This window comes from Nilaparvata lugens, chromosome 10 (genome assembly GCF_014356525.2).
Source record: "Nilaparvata lugens isolate BPH chromosome 10, ASM1435652v1, whole genome shotgun sequence".
In the NCBI taxonomy this organism is placed as follows: domain Eukaryota; kingdom Metazoa; phylum Arthropoda; class Insecta; order Hemiptera; family Delphacidae; genus Nilaparvata; species Nilaparvata lugens.
Genome location: NC_052513.1, coordinates 33,573,454 through 33,594,176, shown reverse-complemented (window position 1 = coordinate 33,594,176; position 20,723 = coordinate 33,573,454). Strand labels below are relative to the sequence as shown.

At 31.8% G+C, this 20,723-nt stretch overlaps 3 protein-coding genes across 6 annotated transcripts in view; 2 read left to right on the top strand and 1 right to left on the bottom strand.

Moving 5' to 3' along the window:
• LOC111049547 (ribosome biogenesis protein YTM1) lies at nt 1-7,125 on the top strand. Of its 3 annotated transcripts, none has more exons than XM_022335643.2 (7): nt 1-326; nt 1,472-1,707; nt 2,799-2,988; nt 3,555-3,753; nt 4,984-5,066; nt 6,092-6,184; nt 6,964-7,125. In XM_022335643.2, exons 1-6 carry the CDS (start codon nt 289-291, stop codon nt 6,153-6,155), a joined length of 810 nt encoding a protein of 269 aa, XP_022191335.2. In that variant the 5' UTR covers nt 1-288; the 3' UTR covers nt 6,156-6,184; nt 6,964-7,125. The 3 variants fall into 3 exon arrangements, with proteins under 3 accessions (XP_022191335.2, XP_039292624.1, XP_039292625.1); XM_039436690.1 differs by having other exon boundaries at nt 34-315; XM_039436691.1 differs by lacking the exon at nt 1-326 and adding an exon at nt 596-613.
• A 370-nt stretch (nt 7,126-7,495) lies between these two features.
• Nucleotides 7,496-13,996, top strand: LOC111049542 (katanin p80 WD40 repeat-containing subunit B1). Of its 2 annotated transcripts, none has more exons than XM_039436689.1 (7): nt 7,496-7,644; nt 8,723-8,946; nt 9,319-9,508; nt 10,221-10,422; nt 11,616-11,717; nt 12,108-12,200; nt 12,899-13,996. In XM_039436689.1, exons 1-7 carry the CDS (start codon nt 7,616-7,618, stop codon nt 13,136-13,138), a joined length of 1,080 nt encoding a protein of 359 aa, XP_039292623.1. In that variant the 5' UTR covers nt 7,496-7,615; the 3' UTR covers nt 13,139-13,996. The 2 variants fall into 2 exon arrangements, with proteins under 2 accessions (XP_039292623.1, XP_022191329.2); XM_022335637.2 differs by lacking the exon at nt 7,496-7,644 and adding an exon at nt 7,701-7,968 and having other exon boundaries at nt 12,899-13,994.
• Nucleotides 13,997-16,435: 2,439 nt separating this feature from the next.
• Nucleotides 16,436-20,723, bottom strand: part of LOC111049546 (lissencephaly-1 homolog) — a 43,345-nt gene continuing 39,057 nt past the window's right edge. Inside the window, 1 exon segment of the mRNA XM_022335641.2 lies at nt 16,436-20,644. Coding sequence (XP_022191333.1) covers nt 20,571-20,644 — 74 coding nt within the window. The 3' untranslated portion in view covers nt 16,436-20,570.

Sequence of the window (20,723 nt, the reverse complement as noted above, 5' to 3'; positions counted from 1 at the left end):
AAATAACAAATTTATATTACGACTGATAAACCTAAATCATTTATTATTTCTTTGATATGGGAGATGTAGTTCTCTCGTGGTGTAGTAGCAAAGTGGATTATGCTGATTACAGACACCACATAAAATTTGTTTGTAAACATTTCAAAATGCAAGTAATTTGTCAAAGATCTCTTTTTCCTGATTCAAGTCAATTATATTAATGTGGTTTTAATAAATAAGTATTTCATTCAAATTTACAGTTTAGAAGACAACGATTTTTTCTTAAATGTTGACAGAAAACAGCTGAGAATGGCAAAATGGGAGAATATTTCTAAGGTGAATAAGATGTGAGTTTATTTAATTTTTCTGGTTCAGTATTTTTCTTGATCCATTCCCTATCTTCCTCTATAATATAGAATATTTCTTTAGAATATCCAACAACCAATAATAAATTGTTGTTAAACTAGGAGTCATAAGCGCTTCATGGAGGTTATAAAATTAGCGTTTGTTTATCATAGAAACTGAAATTTCTATGATAATTCTAAAATTAAATTACATAAGTATTCTGTGAAATTAATTTAATTTAGCAATAATATTTACAGATACTTCATCAATGACAAAACCGTATAGAATAGTAAGTATGCTTATTCTCTACAATCTTTGAATATTTGCTTTTGAATTTTACCAGCATTTTACTTTAATCTTGAATTACCTTACTGTACCTACCTGAACATGAAACATAAAGACCATTTGATTACCTGAAACTTTGCACTCACTTTCTAGGGATTAGAAAGCTTTAAATAAGATACCTTCCTTTTATAAACCTTTAAAATATTGTTATTTAGTTTGGTTATTTGTAATCATTAACAAATTAACAAAATTCAATTATATTAAAGCTCTCATACCATGTGCACACGTACCTACAGAATACAGTACTGTAGTTAAACATACAAACCATACAGTAAACATAATACTTACTACAGTAAAACATGTCCCTTAATAAATGTCTACTATTAGATATGGGACGTTTAATAAGTAAGTAGGAATCTTGTAAAAAAAACGATGCATTAATACTTTGAAAATATAGTAAGTAGGCTATAGAAAAATATATAAACTAAGGTGAAATGAAAAGATATTGTCAATTCAACATAATTTATTTGAGTCCAAAGTAGTTTCGATGCACTTGGCATCATCATCAGTGGTGGACTCAGTGGTAGACCAATTCAATTGTATTAAAGCTCTGACTTTTAAACACAGAGGAGTCACGGTGTTTGGCTTGCATTCGGACTGTGGAATTAACAATATCTTTTCATTTTATCTTAATATGGTGAAATTCCACTACATCTCTGTGTCAAGTATTAATATATAAACTTATTTCAATTATGTACTTTCAAGTGAATGTATGAGTAAAGTAAAACGAGGACATTATTGGAAAAATTAACATTCATATTTCTATTTACTTGTTAAAAATGTAAAACATATTTATTTCCAGATTAGAGGACGAACATCTACTCAGTGTAAAATACATCAACGATGGAGAAGACATCATTACGTCTCTGTCTAATGGCATTGTGCGCATCTATAAGAACAGATCCATGACCACCACTCACTCGCTCTACCATCAGTCCTACCTGCACATTAAACATGGCCGCAAACCTCACGTCAATGTACCTGCTACCTCATGTCTCGTCATGCCAAACACAGAGGAGTCACGCTGTTTGGCTTGCTGTAAGTTATGCCTATTCAGAATAGATTAATGCAACAATATTGTAACTTCTTATCATGTACTATATTTAGGCTACATGCTGAACACAAATGTATACTGTATTTAGAAGAATGAGTTTCTTTTTAAGAGTTTTTGTTTAGTTCAATCATAAGAACCCTAAAGTACTATAGACTATAGTGAGGTCCACGTTATAATGACATATTTGATTAACTTTGGTGTTGCTATCCTTGTCTATCACTCGACAAAGCAGGTGGTACTATCCTTTTCTAGCTCCGCAACGATGCCAAATCTGTTTTTAACAATGTAGAAATATAATTATTCAAGGCAGAGAATCAGCATCGCTGTTCTCTTATCTTTATCCACTGCCATTATAACATGGACTTCACTATATAATATAATATCCTCTCAATATATTGTTCTATTTCATTCTCATACCATATCTATAAGCATTCCTGCATTCGTGTTGAACTATATTTAGAAAAATAGGTCTCTTCTTTGAAAGTTTGACTAATTTAATTATAAGAACCTTGCAGGAAATTTTATCCTTTCATATAAAAAAATATAGTAGGTGATACATCAATATATGACATTTATTATGTCAGAGGTAGTAGCCTATTCCATAGAGAAACAATAGCGTAAGTAGATATCCCATAGTATAGGGCGTTTATGTCGCAACTTTTACTGTTATCACAAGTCGATAGTCCACGTAGTTCTTACCCAAAAAGATGTGTGACGCTGGTAGTCTCTCATACTGTGCCGTTCATACACTCTTACCCCAACAAAACAGTAAAAATCTACAATAATCGATAGTAATCGACTTGAGATAACAGTAAAAGTTGCGACATAAACGCCCTATACCATGGGATATTTACTTAAGCTATTGTTTCTCTATGCCTATACTGATAAAAAGCATAATATTGTATTGTCTTGTGTAGAATGACCTGTATGTCAAATTGTGATGTTCTATTGAGGGCAATGAAAATTCTATTTTATTCTACACTACACCCCATCTGTTTAGTATGAAATAAACCTAATTGAAAATGCTTTCCTGTTTGGTTTTTTATTGAAATGTTTGTTTGAATTGCTTGACCAGACACAGACGGTCACGTGAATTTGTTCGATATTGACAAGGAGAAAATAATCGAGACAGTCAGCGAGGAGAGACAGATATTCAACGTGGTACATCATCCCTCTGATCCTCAATTCATCTCATTGGGCGAGGACGGAATCATTTTCCTCTACGACAGCACAACTATGAAAGTGCTCATGAAGTATCGCCCAAGGTACGACCACAAATTAATTATCTATTTATATTTCTCATCATAGGTAATTTTGTTATTTATTAATTAAAATAATTCAGAAATTATAAGTAATAATTCGTGTTTTGCATACGAATAATTTATTATTTATCTGATATTAGAATTCAAAATAAAATGAAAAATATTTTTTCATTGTTACTATAGCACCTGAAACTAATGAGCTATTCTATTTTGACTTAAATTGATAAGAATAATGTTTCTGAAGGTACGGTATGACTCATTAGTTCATGGCTAGATACTTTGCAGTACGGTATTGGAATAGGGTACAATATACCCGTTGATTGTAAGGGGAAGATAGAGGGAATAGGATACAATATTCCCATTGAATGCCGGGAGATATTGAACTCGTCTGTTTGTAAAGTTAATATGAACTGAATCTGCTTCATTCAATTTTATAATCCAGTGCTTTGTCCGAACATTGATTCTGTTGACTGCCAACAGCAATGTCTCAGTGGTGTCTTCAAAAATAATGAAAATAAAAAACATAATAAAATGAATTTAAAAACTAAATTGTTTTAAATGTATTGCAGCTTCACAAACCGCCTGGACGGTCACACTTCGCGGGTGTTCGCGGCAGTCTTCCATCCGCGCAACCACAACGAGTTCATATCAGGCGGATGGGACAACACAATCATGTTCTGGGACACGCGAACTTCGCATGCGGTTCGCTTCATTGCCGGGCCACACATTTGTGGCGAGGGCGTCGATATCAATTGGAATGGCAAAGAGGTGACAAAACTATCTACAAACCTTCATAATATAAGAAAATATAAGTCATAGTAAAAATGACATAAAAAATAATAAAACAATATAAAAATCTTGAAGCACTCTTTATTAAAAAAAAAACTTTAACATATAAAAAATAAAAATAAAGGGTACTTCAAGATTTTTATATTGTTTTATTAATTTAAACGTAGCCCATGTGAATGAAGTGTTTTTAAGTCATGAATAAATTTTTTTTGAGAAAAATTTCAACACTCAAGTTTTATAGTGGTGATATGTTTCGTGCTGCTGTCGCACATTTTCATGCCAAACAGGCAAAAGGGAAGAGTTTATTAGTAGACTAGTTTCTAAGAAATAAAATGATACTAGGATCAGGTTACCAGTTTATGCACCATAATGCTAATTATGGTTCCATATGCACCACCTACGTTTAGACCTAGATAGATCAGCTGTTGGTTTAAAACCTGAAGTGGAACACATTTTATCATAAAAATGAAAACATGCCTTATTCATGAAATAATACATCCTATTATATTAAGCGAGCAATTTCTGTATTTTTATATATTTATATCTGGTTATTTATGTTCAAAGGATTTCGAAAACGGCTCTAACGATTTTCACGAAATTTGGAACATACTAGGTTTATGATATAAAAATTCGTTTACACTAAGTCTCATTCTTGGGGAACTCGCTGAACGACATTAAAAGGATGATTCATCCTTGGCTGAAACAGCTGTGGATAGTAAAGAAGTGAGTGAGCGAATGAGTATGTAAAAAATAAAAATATCGCATCCCCGAAATTCATAAGATGACATATAGCCAGCTGTGAAATATAAACACGACCATTTTAGAGAGTTGTGTTCTGTTTATCAATAAATATAAATAACGAGCGAAGCTCGCTGCCCCGATATTTAGCGTTAAACGTAACTTAGTTGGTACATAAGGGCATGTTATTCTATATGTGCATATAGTTCACTTTGAGCTATTGGTAGTATTGAGCCATTAGATGGATGGTAATTAGAAAATAGTGAGAGCGATATTTATGAGAAATATTGTTGGAAATTGAAGGCAAAAACATGAATTCTGTCCAGTATAAAAATTGAGTAGTATTGAGCTACTCGATGGGTAGTGATTGGAAAGTAATGAGAGTGATATGTTTGAGTAATATTGTTGAAAATTGAAGACGAAAAATAATATTGACCAATTTTTTTTTCTTCTTAATTTATTGGTTTTTAGATCTTGACAGCAGCCTACCAGCAACGCGAACAAACGCAGATTTGGGACTACAGCACAGGAAAGCTGATTCTGTCAAATCCCAGGTGATGTTTTTATTGCATTTATCAGGGGTTCGGAGCCCACATGAAGTAGTATGACTATTCCGTATGGATTGGTATTTATAAACTTTGACTGTTCTGTACTGGAATTGAGTATTCATAAGAATGACTTGTCTTATACTCCCTCCTGGAGTCTCCAAGACGAAATCTTAAAAAAAGTAAATATAGTATAGTTTACACCAATGTACCTAGAATACCAATATATTCTAGATACCTTGGTTTACACAGCATACACACTAAAAACTAGTTGTTACCCAATTAAGGATAAACTTTTGAATTGAAAAGAGTCACGGGGATTTCAAAACGTCTTAGGAATAATTTATTCTCACCCCCAAAAACCGTCAAAAACTGAGAATGTAGTACATAATATGTTATAGTCCAGTAGTCGTGAGAGTATAATCATATATTTTCTAAATAGTATAATGCATTTTTCGTTGAAGATAATAATTATTTTTGATTATTTATAAAATATATTTCCCGAATGCATTACTTTTTATTAAAAAAAAAAACAAATTCTGGAGTCAGTAGAGATAAATAGATACAAAATCTTCAATGATAATTATTGATGTCAGTGTCCATTTTTCAATTATTGTACCTAAATAACCAGATTGTTGACAGTGGATCACTCTATGTTGTATTATTGTTTTTTAATTGATATGGAAACAATTGTTACATCTTCAATTGTCTCATTATAAATTATTATTAATAAATAGCGAAATACCACCTTTTCCACTACAAAAGGGACAATTAATTGAATAAAAACGCATTATATTGTGTAACGTAGGCAGTAGTAGAGACATCATAATGTTTTTATTTAGTCATTAAACTGATGTACAACATCTATGGTAACAGATAACAATAATTGAGTTTAAGGTAAATTGAAAGTTGCTATGTACAATCTAACAATAATTGAACTTATTCTCATCTATTCTTTATTCTTTACTAATATTTTAGTATAATTTATTAATTAAAACATTCATAAAAATTGAATTAATTGTTCAACTTTTCAGTTATTTTGTGGAAAATGGTTGCCTAATAATAACGTTGTGGTTGGAGGTACTGAGCCAGGATTGATCAGAGTTGTCAGTGTTACTAATCCTAGTGTGAGTCACTTGATTTTTATTTATTAATTCAATTTATTTTATTATTTTATTATTTTATTTATTCATTCATAATTTACAATAATTTGATCGGGATTCGGAAGAGAACAACAGGCATACGTTAGCACAAAACTATTTCTACCGAATTTTGATAAATAAAAGTTTCTAATAATAAAAAACATCCACTTCAATCCAAAGTATAAATTCGTAAAAGTAAACATTAGGTTGGTTTACTAGTTTTCTGTAGTGAGATTTTCTTTGAAATTGTACTACTTTAGCTTTGGTTTTATTACTATTGTAGATTGGGTGGAGTTCTATTAATTAGCTAATAATTATCGCACATTTCCAAATATTAGATAGAAGCTATTATAGCTTTCAATAAGCTAATATAGCTTCTATTCAGAATAGTTTGTATATAAAGAATATTCGGAATGACACAGTTTACATTGAAAACTAATAACCGCAAATACTAAAGACTTATAAAAATTTGAAAGTTCTTTCTATTTTTATTATTTTATTATTTTGCTGTTTGGAAAATATTTCTTAAATATTTTATTGTAAGCAGTATATTAATTCTTTGATAAGGGATTTTATTTCTATATTAATAATACATTTTTATTGCCAAAAAAGCAAGAAAAATACAAATCAGTAATGTTTTAAACAATATTTTTGGCGTGGCTGGAATAAGAGAAGCCTTGCACTCCAGCCACAAGTTCTATGAAGCTACATTGTTGCAGTTGTTTTTTATAATAATTATTCTTAATGCATTTTTATTTTTTCAGTCAATCGGTTACTTTAGAGCAGAATCAGGTGGAGTGTACAGTCTGGATTTCAAGATAATTGCCGAAAATCCGTCAGGATCCAAACTTTCACTGGCAAAAAGCAGAGACACATTGAAAGACTTTGGCTCGCTCGTCAGAATTGTTTTCATCAATGACAACATTTTCGCCAATTTAGGCGCCATCTTGAATTGCATCTGATAGAAATTGTTCGTGTCGGATCCTTATATTGTAAGGACCTTAAGTTCCAAATCTCAAGTCATTCCGTTAATTGGGAGATGAGATATCGTGTACAAATACACTCATACACACACATACAGACCAATACCCAAAAAACACTTTTTGGATTCAGAGGACCTTGAAACGTATAGAAATTTAGAAATTGGGGTACCTTAATTTTTTTGGAAAGCAATACTTTCCTTACCTATGGTAATAGGGCAAGGAAAGTGAAAAGTGCTCTTTATAAATCATAGTTTAGTTTAAACATGTGGCATTGATATTGCAAACACTATTTCAAGATGTGAAGAAGAAAAATATACATGATAGACTCCAAGCTTCATACCCTTGCAAAACATCCTTCTAGTTGAAATACCTCCAAAAGATTTTGTCAGCATGATCTATAAAGGAAGCTGAACTCAAAGTTTTAATTCAATTCATGCAGCACTTCCTCGGATTTTATAATCAGTGAGTCATGAGATCAGAATTTTAGTATAGATATAGTAGACACATTACTAACAGATGATCTTTATTTCAATTTTAAAATTATATTAGTGTGGAGTAAATTAGTTTATATTATTTTAGTATTTTAGGGAAATTAATGGAAATTTTAGGAAATAAATATCAAATCTTCTAGACATTTAAATGATTTAGTAAAACATTTTTATTATAGTAAATTATTGAAGAGCAAGATTATAAGAAGTCAAATTTTTGTGATATGCTAGATTTTTAGTTGAGAAACGATTTAGTTATGACGAAATGTTATGGTAACCTAAATTTTGTTAATAAAGAGTAAGTACCGTACTAATCCTTATTATTTAACATTTTAGTTTATTTTATTAATTTTCTATTATGCTTTATTTATTGCATTTTTAATAGTATGTTTTGATTTGCTTTTTTATTTGTTTTTATATTCAAATGTTCATTATTCTCCTCCATGCACAGGCGACTGATGGTCTATTTTAACGTATTTTAATTTTGTGTATTTAGGCCTACTACGGTACCGTAAATAATCAAGTTGAACTAGTGTTTTATTGTGAAAAATATATTTTATTATAAATAAAACATTTTTTTAATTTTTATTTGATTCTGTTGAAAAATAGCTTATTCTTGAGTTGCTAAAAGTACAAGTTTGATGTGTTATTGCCATCTCTCGTCTCTGTTGTAGAACTGCTTAAAGTGAAGTTTGATAACAGTAGTAAATAAGGCAGCACGCAAAATCTGTAGAGGGAAAGTGCATTTAGCAATGTATGAGCTCTAAGCAGTCAACGCAATAAACAGAGAGTCTCACTTCTAATTTTTAGCATTACTTGAGAATAACTTCAATGCTTCGAATTCAACCAATAAACTTGAAATTTTCAGTCAAGTGAATATCACTTGTATACTTTACGTAGTTGTTTCTATATATTTGTGTCTATGAAGAGTAAACGGACAAAGTAGACTAGTTGATTCAACTCATCAATATGACTTTAAGTAAGTTATTTATTAATTTTTCACTCTCTTGCTTAAAATTTCTCTTATAATCAATCAATTTCTTTTTCTTCAGATACAACGACAGGAAATTCACAACTGTACGCTACGACTGTACGGGCAAAAACATAGTGACCGGTGCTGTCAATGGGGTGATAACCGTTTATGAAACAAAAACATTGGAAAAACTGCATGTTCTAACCACTCCGCCAGTAGACAACGATGAGTTTATACCAGTTTCGGCCGTTGCTCCATTTCCAGTTCGCCGGGCTAGTTATGGGCAGTGGTGTATTGCGTCATGTAAGTTATTTTAGCTTAAACTATTGATATTATACTAAAGAAAAGATAGCTTTTATTAGGCGTTTTGTCTTTGGTATTCATAAGAAGGACCATATATTCACTACCGCAATGCTCTTCTCTTCAATTAATTTTCCTAGGGACTAAAAGAATACCATTGATTCTTATAAGAGTGTAAATAAAATAATAAAGCAAGTGTGTAGGAAAGAGAATATGATTGATTCTTATAAAAGTGTTCACACATTTTCATCCTGTCGAGGTGTAGACACTTCTATATAAAACTCATAGTATTAGTATTTGTTTTCTGCTCAGTAGAGCATAGAGCGGAAATTCGTTTGAAATCAGGATTTTACTTATAAACGAATTTAATTGCAGACTCAAATGGCTTTCTGAAACTGTGGAATATTGAGGAGGAAAAGTGTCTTGTCACTCTGAATGAAGCGAGACAGTCACTAGGAGTGAGAATACACTCTTATTTTCCAATTTTCGCCTCCTACGGAGGTGATTCAAACATTTTCATTTACAATGAAGAAACTATGTCTGTCAGGCAAACGCATACTTTAAGGTGAATTTTATTTATTAATAGAGGCACAAATCATTGGAATAAAATTATTGGAAGAAAAGCTTTTAATATGAAAATGTTGAGTGCATTGAATGATAATGTATACTGAAATAATACTTATGGTAATCATCTTCTTCTCCAGTTATTTTCCATGTTGAATATTCATCTCTCTATTCAAGTTTAAAATGGAGAAAGATTTTGGTTTTGTAAGGGTATGATCACATTGGATGCACGTATGTGCAAGTGCAAGTGAGATCATGCATGACTAAGTGCGAAAGTGAGAAACAAAATCTGAAAAGAGCCATAGAAACACATTGTGACTTGCCTGTAGCTGCTCACACTGAACGCCACCAACAAATGCACGCGTTCAGAGGGAGTGTTCCTATGGCTCTTTCCAGATTTTGTTTCTCATCTGCGCGCTTGGTTATGCTTGATCACGCGTGCACTTGCACATACGTGCATTCAATGTGATCATACCCTCACATTCAAATCATAAATAATTATAAGTATGCGTCGAGGATATAAATTATTTAGCAGTAGGATGGCTCAAACTTATTGATTATTTATCAGTAGGATGAATTTAAATTATTGATTTGAAAATAATGATTTGATACAGCCTTATGTCAGTTTGCACCTTTTGGCTGATGAAATTTATGTGCTTTTTAATATCTTTTAGCTTTTTTGATCACATTATTTAATACGTTTTCAATTCCAGCGCATTTGCACCGAAAAAAGACGGCCATGTTGGAAGTATTAATACTCTGGTTTTTCACCCGCAAAATGCCAACGAATTCCTGACAGCCGGCTGGGATAATTCGGTCCATTACTGGGATTTGAGGAGAGCCAACTCAGCTCGCTCCATCACTGGACTCAATATAACAGGGGATGGCCTGGATATCTCTCCCAACGGTAAAGAGGTCAATGAAACATCTTTATAAATATTCTTCATTAAAATTTATGCTTTTATGACTTCTCCCTTGAAACGATATTTTATTCTTCTTGAAAAACACTAGGTTTTGACATTGTATCCATTGTATTGTTGGTAATGACATACGAATAGACAATATATCAATATCGATAAAGTGAGAAAGATCAAAGAAGGTTTCTCTCTTGGGTGGTTGCTTGTGAGTGAGGAAATCTACTGGTACTTATTTTAAAGTTTTTATATAGATAAAAGAACAGTTTAGTTGAATGTTTTGTCTAAAATTCAAGATAGTTTAATTACATATATTAGTTAACGTAAGCTGAGAGTTTAGCCTAATATAATACCGTATTATATATTATTGAATGAAATATTCAATTCAATTTCACTAGAATAATTGGGGACTAATCAATTTAATTTCAAACAAATCATATTATTGTTTTCTATGTTGAGAATATTATAAGTTATTCAGCCTGAGTAGGCTAGAATGAAATTATTCATTCTTTGAACAATTGAATCGGCCTGAGGAGAAAGGGAACATGTAAAAAAATGAAATTTTTTTATGGTTGAAATGAGTTGTTTGCTGTGGGATACATCGATTGGAGTTGAAAGGGAACATGTCAGCATTCTCTTTATACGAGAAACATATATCGTACTGCTGTACTGGAGTGAAAGGAAACTAGTCATGACACACATGTTCCCTTTCAACGACTAACATTCGAAAATTAGCTGTTTGTCAGTTGTGATTTTTATGCTATTGTTAGGTTACCTTTGATTCACGCGTTGCTTTGAGGTTAGATTGATCTCGGTTGAGGTGTTTATTGTTAAAGTTGAAGAGTGATAATTTATAATATCATCATGAGTAATAGGAAGTTAACAAAAAAATTCAATTTTAAGGGGTGAATCTTATATAAGTGCTTATACTGGATTAAAATTGTTGTCTTAAAAGAGTTTGCACCTTAATGACAAAAAACAATCTTGAAATTATCAATACTTTTAGGCTATCTGTATTCAGTTTTTTCTCTTCCCTGAAAAATTCTGATTTTTGACATGTTCCCTTTCTCTTCAGACCGATTAAATTATTATTTGCCTTTTTTATTGTACTGAATGATTAGACTAAAATATTGATAAGAGTTATAAATTCTGACTGAATTATTGGTCTTTAATTTAAGGTGGCTTCAATTCCAGATTTTAACGTGCATTTTTCAAGACAAGAATTCACTTCAAAAATGGGACTATGCGACGGGGAAGTTTCTACAGACCTATGAGGCTGATTTGTTCAACTCAAAGGTAAAAAATAACTATTGAAAAATCGAGAAAAAGTATTAAATAGTTTGGGATCTAATCGAAAAAGAATCAAAGTACAAAACAACATGTGGAAAGTAATGTAATTGTAAGAGATCGCCAAGAAAACATTTATCAATCCTTGGATCCTTACGTCATGCAATATATTTTTAAAATTGGCAATAATAATGTTAGTCACTGTAAACGTTATTCTGGACCAAATTACAAACAGTTTGTACTAGAACAAAGGTTAGCGACCCTAATATGTGCAGCTTTTATTTGGTAAATACTTTTGGTCTTTGTTAACCAACTACGTGGACTAAATTGCACTCAAACAATTCTCTCAAGTTTATGTAAAGAAATTCTATTTCAAATATATGTTTTTGAATTTTTCAGCTGAACTGCGGTAAATGGTTCGACCCGAATTACATAGCTACCGGAGGATGTGATCCGGCCATTTTCAGAATAGTCAATGTTCCCAGGAAAAGGGTAAGGAAAATTCTTGAGTCCCATTACATGGGTTTGCCTGAAGAAATTGTAATTTCCCACAATTTGACAAAAAGAATCTTGTCCAGCTTGTTTTATTCCGAAAAAAGGTTTTATAACCTCATGGGTAGTTATTTTTGGGCCATACTGTTAAATAAAACTACTGCAATATAATAAATAGTGAAGATGAAATAGTTGAAGATGTAATAGAGCTGAAGTAGCTGAGTACATAGTATCTTCAGTGTATAAAACTCATCAGATCAGTTATTAGTTCTATAATAATCATTCAATAAAATCGTGTTCACTAAGAGAAAATATACAATTTCCAATTTTAATTCAAAGTGAACAAATATAATACAACCGTAGCCGACATTGAATTCTAGACTCCTAAGTTATGCATATATTGTAATGGGCATAAATAAATCTATCTAATCTAGTAAATCAGTATGATACTCCCATGATGTCTCAATCTTCATTGAAATCTACTTACATATTTTAGAAAAAATTCCATAACTTTTAATACGATTTTCTGATCTGTTAACATACTTAGGCCATAGAGAAAATATACCGTCAGATATCATTATATTATTCGTCTATGGTAGAATAGCCTACTACAGATTCTGCTCCAAACTTATTTGAAATCTACATACTTTAGACAAAATACAACATTTTTTACCCTATTCTTTGTTATCTGTTCGCAGACAGTGGGCTATTACCGCAGCCAACAATCGGGCATAACCAGTTTGGACACTTTTGTCGATGTGGAGGAACCCAGAGAAGAAACGCATGAAGATGAAATAGGCCATACATTCAAGAAAGGCTACACGGGAAGCACTAGACTGGAAGTGCCGGCCGAAGAGGAGGGTAGAACTATGTACAAAATGGTCTACTGTATGAATCGACATCTAGTCGAAGCCAACGCTGTGTTGCCACTGAGCTAGGCAGATTCACTTCATAATGTCAGCATTGATTGGATGGAAGCATTAAGCTGGATTGCCACATATCAGTGACAGTGAAAGCGACCGGTACAGTGAGAATATAAAATTCCATATTAAATTATATATTTTTATGTTTACTGAGTTCATCATAAGCTTGCTTGAACTCTTTCATTTCTGATAGCAAGAACTGAATAGTCTTATTTAAGTTATCTATTTCCTTTCTGAGCTCTCACCATTGGAAATATGTAGTTCACATTTTCCATAAAACCATTTTTCCTCACATTGATAGTATTTGATACTCTATTTCATTAATAACAGCACATTCTAATGGGGGTATTAATACTCAGACAACAGTCCAATCAAAACACATAGAGATTATATTTCCACTATGCCGGTCGCTTCCACTGATACATACAAGTGGGAATCTAGCTTTTAACTGGAATTGCACACAACAGGTACAGTAAACAGTGAAAATATAATTCCCATAAGTTTTAATGGGAGTATTCATACTCTATAGTCCGTGCTGAATGAAAACAGTCCAATCAAAACACATAGAGATTATATTTCTACTATGCCGGTCGCTTCCACTGATACATTACATGTGGGAATCTAGCTTTTAGATGGATGCACACAACAGGGACAGTAAACAGTGAAAATATAATTCCCATAGATTCTAATGGGAGTATTCATACTCTATAGTCCGTGCTGAATGAAAACAGTCCAATCAAAACACATAGAGATTATATTTCCACTGTGCCGGTCGCTTCCACTGATACATACATGTGGGAATCTAGCTTTTAGATGGATTCGCACACTACATGGACTGTGAAAATATAATTCCCATAAGTTTCAATGGGAGTATTCATACTCACTCGGCCGGACTGAGTGGGAATAGTCCAATTGAAACTCGTGGGATTTTTTTTTCAAATCAAATTCATTTATTGTCAAAAATAAATTATAGGCCTACTTTCACTGTTCACTGTCACTGTTGTGGGCAAATCCAGCTTTAATGTTTTTATGATGCAATGATGACAGTTTGAAGTGAATCTCATAATAGAGATAAATAACTACTGGAGAAGCATTGGCTAAGGATGCTAACATACTGGAATTGATAAGGTAGCTTCAAGCAGAGAAATCTTCTATAGATTGTTTATTCTATGCTTTCAGCTTGAGAGTGTTGAATGTAATGCTTGTATTTAAATGGGCCAAAACATACCGCTCCACTATGTGCGCCAACATTTAAATACATGCTTTACATTCAACACTCTAAAGCTTGAAGCTAAGGCTTAAGGCTGTGCAAAGGCCAAAAATAAACTTTCTACTGGTGATAATTTTCAAAGTTTTTCGATTTGTATTTCATCAAGCTACCAACATGAAAAACTTTTCTCAGGAAAATATTTTTTTCCGATCATTACTTTTTGAGATATGAGCGCCTGAAGTTTACATTTTTGTGACAGAACATTTAAAATTCGGTGAGAGATAAATCCATCAGATTTGAAGGATAGATAGTTTATGGTATTGTTGATTGAATAAAACAAAAATCTTTTGAAAATATCAATTTCTGAGAAAATTATTCAATTTACCAAAAATAACTAGAATAGAAGTTATTTTTGGTAAATTGAATAACTTTCTCAAAAATTGATATTTTCAAAAGATTTTTGTTTGTTAAAAATAACTGGAATAGAAGTTATTTTTGATAAATTGAATAACTTTCTCAAAAATTGACATTTTCAAAAGATTCAATCAACAATACCATAAATAATCTATCCTCCAAATCTCATGGATTTATCTCTTACCGAATTTGAAATGTTCTGTCCAAAAAATTTAAACTTCAGGCGCTCATATCTCAAAAAGTAATGATCGAAAAAAAATGTTTTCTGAGAAAACTTTTTCATTTTGGTAGCTTGATGATATACAAATCTAAAAACTTTGAAAAATATCACCAGTAGAAAGTTCATTTTTAGCCTTTGCACAGCCTTAATAACTTTACTGAAGGTAAATCAGATAAAGACAGCAGAATGTCCAGTCTTTTTAAATACCGTACATATAGTGTTTGTTATTTATTTCGTGAGATATACTGTGATTAAATGAGTGAGCCTAGTTTAGAAATCCTTGAAATGTTGGAAGATAAAGAAGAATAAATGTTTGTTATTTTCGATTAATGTGTGCTTCAATTGTTTTGAATATTACAATAAAATTAAAGTGACGAGTACAGTCCGGGTCCTGTAGCTTTGTCTATCGGCGGAGGGCCACTAGCCTACAATACTACCCGTTCAAAAACATCGAACACCTGTAGGGAGCTTCCTCCATCTAGGGATCCAAGTACTCTGGAGCGTATGCTTTTTAAAAGTAGGAGTATCACCCCGCGAACCATACCTTGCCAATATAAAGTTTCAAAGTCACAGAGACAAAGCTGAGGGACGCGCACTGTAACTATATTATTTTGTACGTAGATATCATATTTATAAGTAGTCTATTGTGGTTCTTTGAAAATTGCGAAAATAATATTATTGTTTATGGTTTTTGAATGGATGGACCAAGTGATGGATGACCTGAGAAAGATGGGGGTGAGAGGATGGAAAGAAAGATCCATGAACAGAGAAGAATGGAGGCGTTTTGTGAAGGAGTCCAGGGCTCACCTAGGGCTGTAGCACCGGATAAAGAAAATATTGTTTTTGTATTTTTAAATGACAAAAAGGTGAAATTTACAATTTTATGATAGATTAGCAGGTAACCCGTGCTCCGCAAGGGTCGAATTAAAAACTTGACAAACTGAGATCTTGAAGAATTGAAAATAGGCCTATAACCATCCTCGACAAATCAAGAATCTATGAGCAAAATATCAAGTTTTTCAGTCCAGTAGTTCAAACGTAATTCTGCGCGTCATTCGTGAATTTCGTATCCCGTACATGTATAAGCCAGTTATTTAATTTATTAAATATAGATTTCAACAGCTACCTAATTATAGAAATTTACGAGTGAATCTTTGATGCGAATTCAAACTACAATACTGTACTATAACCATGTACTGTATAACCATGATACTGAAAATGTTTTTCAAAAGCTCCATAAGTATTTACTCACTGTTTACAGCTAATTCATTTTTATTCTACCAGCAATCCAATCTTCAGAGTAGGCTTCATCGGGACTCAAGAAACAAATTTTTCTGTTGAAAAAGCTCAACAACTTTATTATTGCTGCAATTTATCTTAGCAATCTTTTTGAGATGGGCGTCTGTAAGAATGTCAAAACAAAGAGAAAATGATTAACAAAAAAAAATTGAAATAAATCAGCACAAAATTCAGTATGTTCACTTGTTTTATTATGATAACAATAGTAAAACGCTATTATTATAATAATAATTATGTACTTAATGATAATTGAGAAAGCATAGTATTTGTTACCTTATAATCGATTTTCAATGCATATATTACCGTTCACTGACAGATCTAACCAGTAGCTTAATTATGCAAATTATGCTGGGCTGAAAATCATACAACACTTTTGAATAAATATTAAATCTTTATATAATATATTTACAATGCTTGCTCGAAGCAAGGACTGATAACTCTACAGCTATATGTACTGTTGGTTTCAAATTAATCCAAAGTTATTTATTTCAGTTATCAGCAACATAATGGATCTACAACTTGAGCCAACTGAAATTTATGATCTTTTCTCAAGGTCAAGCCTAAATATACAGCACATATTCGTTCAACCCAAACGTCAATAAGAAGCACAAAGCTAGATTTGACTTTTAAGAGTAGATCTAAATTTTTAAATTTAATATGCATTTTTAGAATAATTAAAATGTTTGGCAGGTTCTTTTTTATCTAATGCTGGGAGTTTGTGGAACGCGAAATGATATTATGTGGTGGAGATAACTAATGCTAGAAAATATACAACTACTACAGAAATACGTTTTTAATAATAGAGGGACTTTGAAAAAATTACTGTACATTTTTTGTAATTACTGGTTCCATGATTTTAATAACGGAATATTGCAAGTTCTTTCTATTTCTCTGTAAAATCAAATACGGTACACATTTCGTTCAATATATATTGCAAATGTATGAAGTTATTTCATTTTTAAACACCAAAGGATACAGAAGCAATGAGATGTCACTCTTGAACTGATGATACGGCTCAATAATCTTATTTCTCTTATTATCTTATTCACTTTTCATGTAATACCAAATTCTAGCAATATCGGTATTGACTTTTTTAACTATGAATGAAGGGGACGAGACACCTTCGTTATAACCGAATATTATAAACATAAAATTGTTGAAAAATATACAAATTTCGTAAAAACATGAAAATTATATAACATTAAAATATTTTTTCTCAAATGACAAACTCTCAAACACAATACAGCTCTGCCTTCGAATGAAAAGAGAGAGAGAAAAGAGTGAGAATCGCCTCAACTGAAACAAGAAGAAAACTTGGGTTTAATTTCAAGATGTGAAATTGAACCAAGTTAGAAAACTTAGGAGAAATATTTGATAAAGGAACTAAGAAGGATAAAGTTTGGCTAAATGAGATAAACGGAAAATGGGTCGCAAGTTTTTAGGTTTCTCTGTAATCGAAGTGTGGAAATCCAGGGATGGAAGGGCAGGCTTTTAAGGTTTCCTAGGAAATAAACTGTAACACTCTCTCAGGGAATAATCCTTGAACCAATCAATTATACGACACTATTACAAATTTAGACGGCTCCATTGAACTTTATTTCTGTGTGAAAACTTTTCAAAGATCAAAAGAAACTTACAAATAAGTCCCTTACTGATTCATGAACACTCTTTGACATTTCATCATACAACTGACTATATGAGAAAAATTCAAATTCAATAAAAAATTACCAACATTTCTAAGTTTGTAAGGATCTTACCAACAGTTCAACTAAATTTTCTCTTCACTTTATCTCATGGTAAAATACCACAATATCCAGAGAATTAGCACTTGAAATGAATCATTGTACCATTTTATTCTACCAAAATTGAAAATTATTGAACTCTGTGAACATCTTTCAATGATGTTGATGTTTATTTAAATTGAATATATTGATGATCACAATGATGTAGATGACAAATTCTACTAAATACCACAATTGGCACAATCCCACTAATATTCACTACAATTCTGAAAACGGCATAATCAATATTGAGTGAGTGCAAGGCTTCAAGGTTCAAATTTATGTTATTCAACAACAAATTTCATTAAGTCTCATTATCATCTGTCTTAAGAAGGACAAGCAGTCATCCAAATGTAGTATTTATTAATAACAATTACACTCGAAGCAAATTATTTATTAATCAGATGCGACTTGCCTCATCTAATCCAGTATTACTCTAAAGATATCCAACAATATCACGTCTTTTACCCAGCTACTGTACAAAAATCCTCACAAGTCTTCAAATCTCGTACAGTATAATAGATTTACCAGGCGCTATCAAGGCTATAATTTATTTATTGATTGATTGACAAAGGTGTGTGGTAAAACAATGTTAATATTGATGAAATCATAATATTCCAAAGATTTAGCTAGCTTAATATATTATTATGTCGATCGTTTTGTACAAATAAAAAACTAGAACCGAAATTTTCAACGATAGAAAAATGATAGATTACATTGTTTGTTTTTTTGATGAAGACTATCATAATCATAGAGACTAAAGCTAGTCTATGATAAATATCCAATTTATTGGCAATAATTGCGTTGATGATGATGATGATGATGATTGATGAAGATGATGATACACACTGCCTAGTCTTCTTCTTCTTCTCCTAGTAAGAACTAAAATTCATCAAGAACACGCATATTGAATTGATGAATTTTTCTATAATGAATTTTGAATTCATTGATGAATCCAGTTGTAAGATCTTAATAGATTCAAGTTCTTACTACCGTACTGCCATCGATAAAATTATCTGAGAGGAAATTAGTGCCACTGCAACAACTACCACAGGAATTTATTTACAACAAAAATAGAATAAATCATAACTAATATTATTGAATCATTAATCATACTTTACAATATTGATTCCAATACTCCTATTCATTTTAGTGGACAACATAGTTGAGGAATTAAAAGTTATAGTAGAGTGTAATTTAGAAAAAGTATCAACCTAAATATATGTTTTTCCAAAGTGTGATCTCATATTCAAATTTTCATTTTGCTCACAGATTAGGTTTCCTGCTTCAGCATCCATTGTTTTTTAGACTAAACATTTCACCCAATTGAAACCTACAATAAAAATACTAAATAATACTATAAAAAGAGACATAACTTCCCGCTAAAACCGTAACCATTTCCTTCCAAGAATATATTTACATATTGCACATTAATAGCAACACAAAAAGAAACTACACCGAACATAAAGTGTAGTTGAAGAGACATTCATTTTATGAAAACATGAATTTTGTTGTTCATGAAGAAAATATGTTTCTATGAATTTTGAATATAAAGTATCATTAGTTAATTATTCAGACGCCTGACACATCTTATCAAATTGGTAATCTATTACTCATTACATAGAAGATGAACCGAATTCACTGTTGAATAAATAATGGAAAACAAGTGTCGACTAACATAGAAATGAAGTGTCCCTTCTACATTGACGGTAATGAGTTTGAAAACATTTAAATCACAGAGATTGGAATTTTTGGTGATGGGACAATGCTTGTAATACAACTAAACACAGAGGGTCATGTAACAAAATATGAAACAGAAAAATTTACATTGAAGTGGTCCGAATATTATATTTATAAGACAATTAGGGCGTTATTGGTGTTGCTAGGTAGAATATATGGCACCAAAACTAGAAAGAAGGTTACAGAAAAATATAATGAGCAACTAATGTACAAGAACCAAAAATCAAGTTGAATCCATTCATTTGACATAAATTAGCAAGGAACAGACAGTATCATCTTCATAATTTATTCCATTTTGTCACTAAATATTGAAATGAAATGCTATTAATTAGATGTTAATTTGTTTGTCTCGCAACCAATAGCTTGATTCAATCATAACAATTCTAGTAGTTGGCTGCTGGGCAGCCAAAGCGAGCTGGACTAACAACGTTCTTAAGAATTGTTTACCAATAATCCCCATAATCTTCAAACAAAATTGCTAAACCCCAACACAAATAATATTATTCAAATAATTCGCAAATCGAGGTGGAGAATCGACATTATTGGAGAAAGTATTAATAATACAAGTTTGACAAATAGATTATTATCGACCAAAGGGTTGGGATTTGATCTTTATAAGATCAACGTTACTGTGTTGTAAAGCAGTGGCACTCTCTCTCTTTCTTTCTCTCATTTATTTCGAGTTTGTGAGTATGTGTGTATGTGTGTGATGAGTTTAATCTTCTCTCTTTCTTCGCTAATTACATTCTGCTCACTCTGTCGCAGTCCCACCCACCAGTGGGATTAACGACACTCCCACACTTTGACCATTTGATCTACGCTGCCGGTTATCACGTACGGCTGTGTTTTGTGGAAATCTGCAAACATATAAACAAATATATCAATACATGTTTACTTAAAAAATATTTCATTAGTGAATAAAATTTACCTAGATAT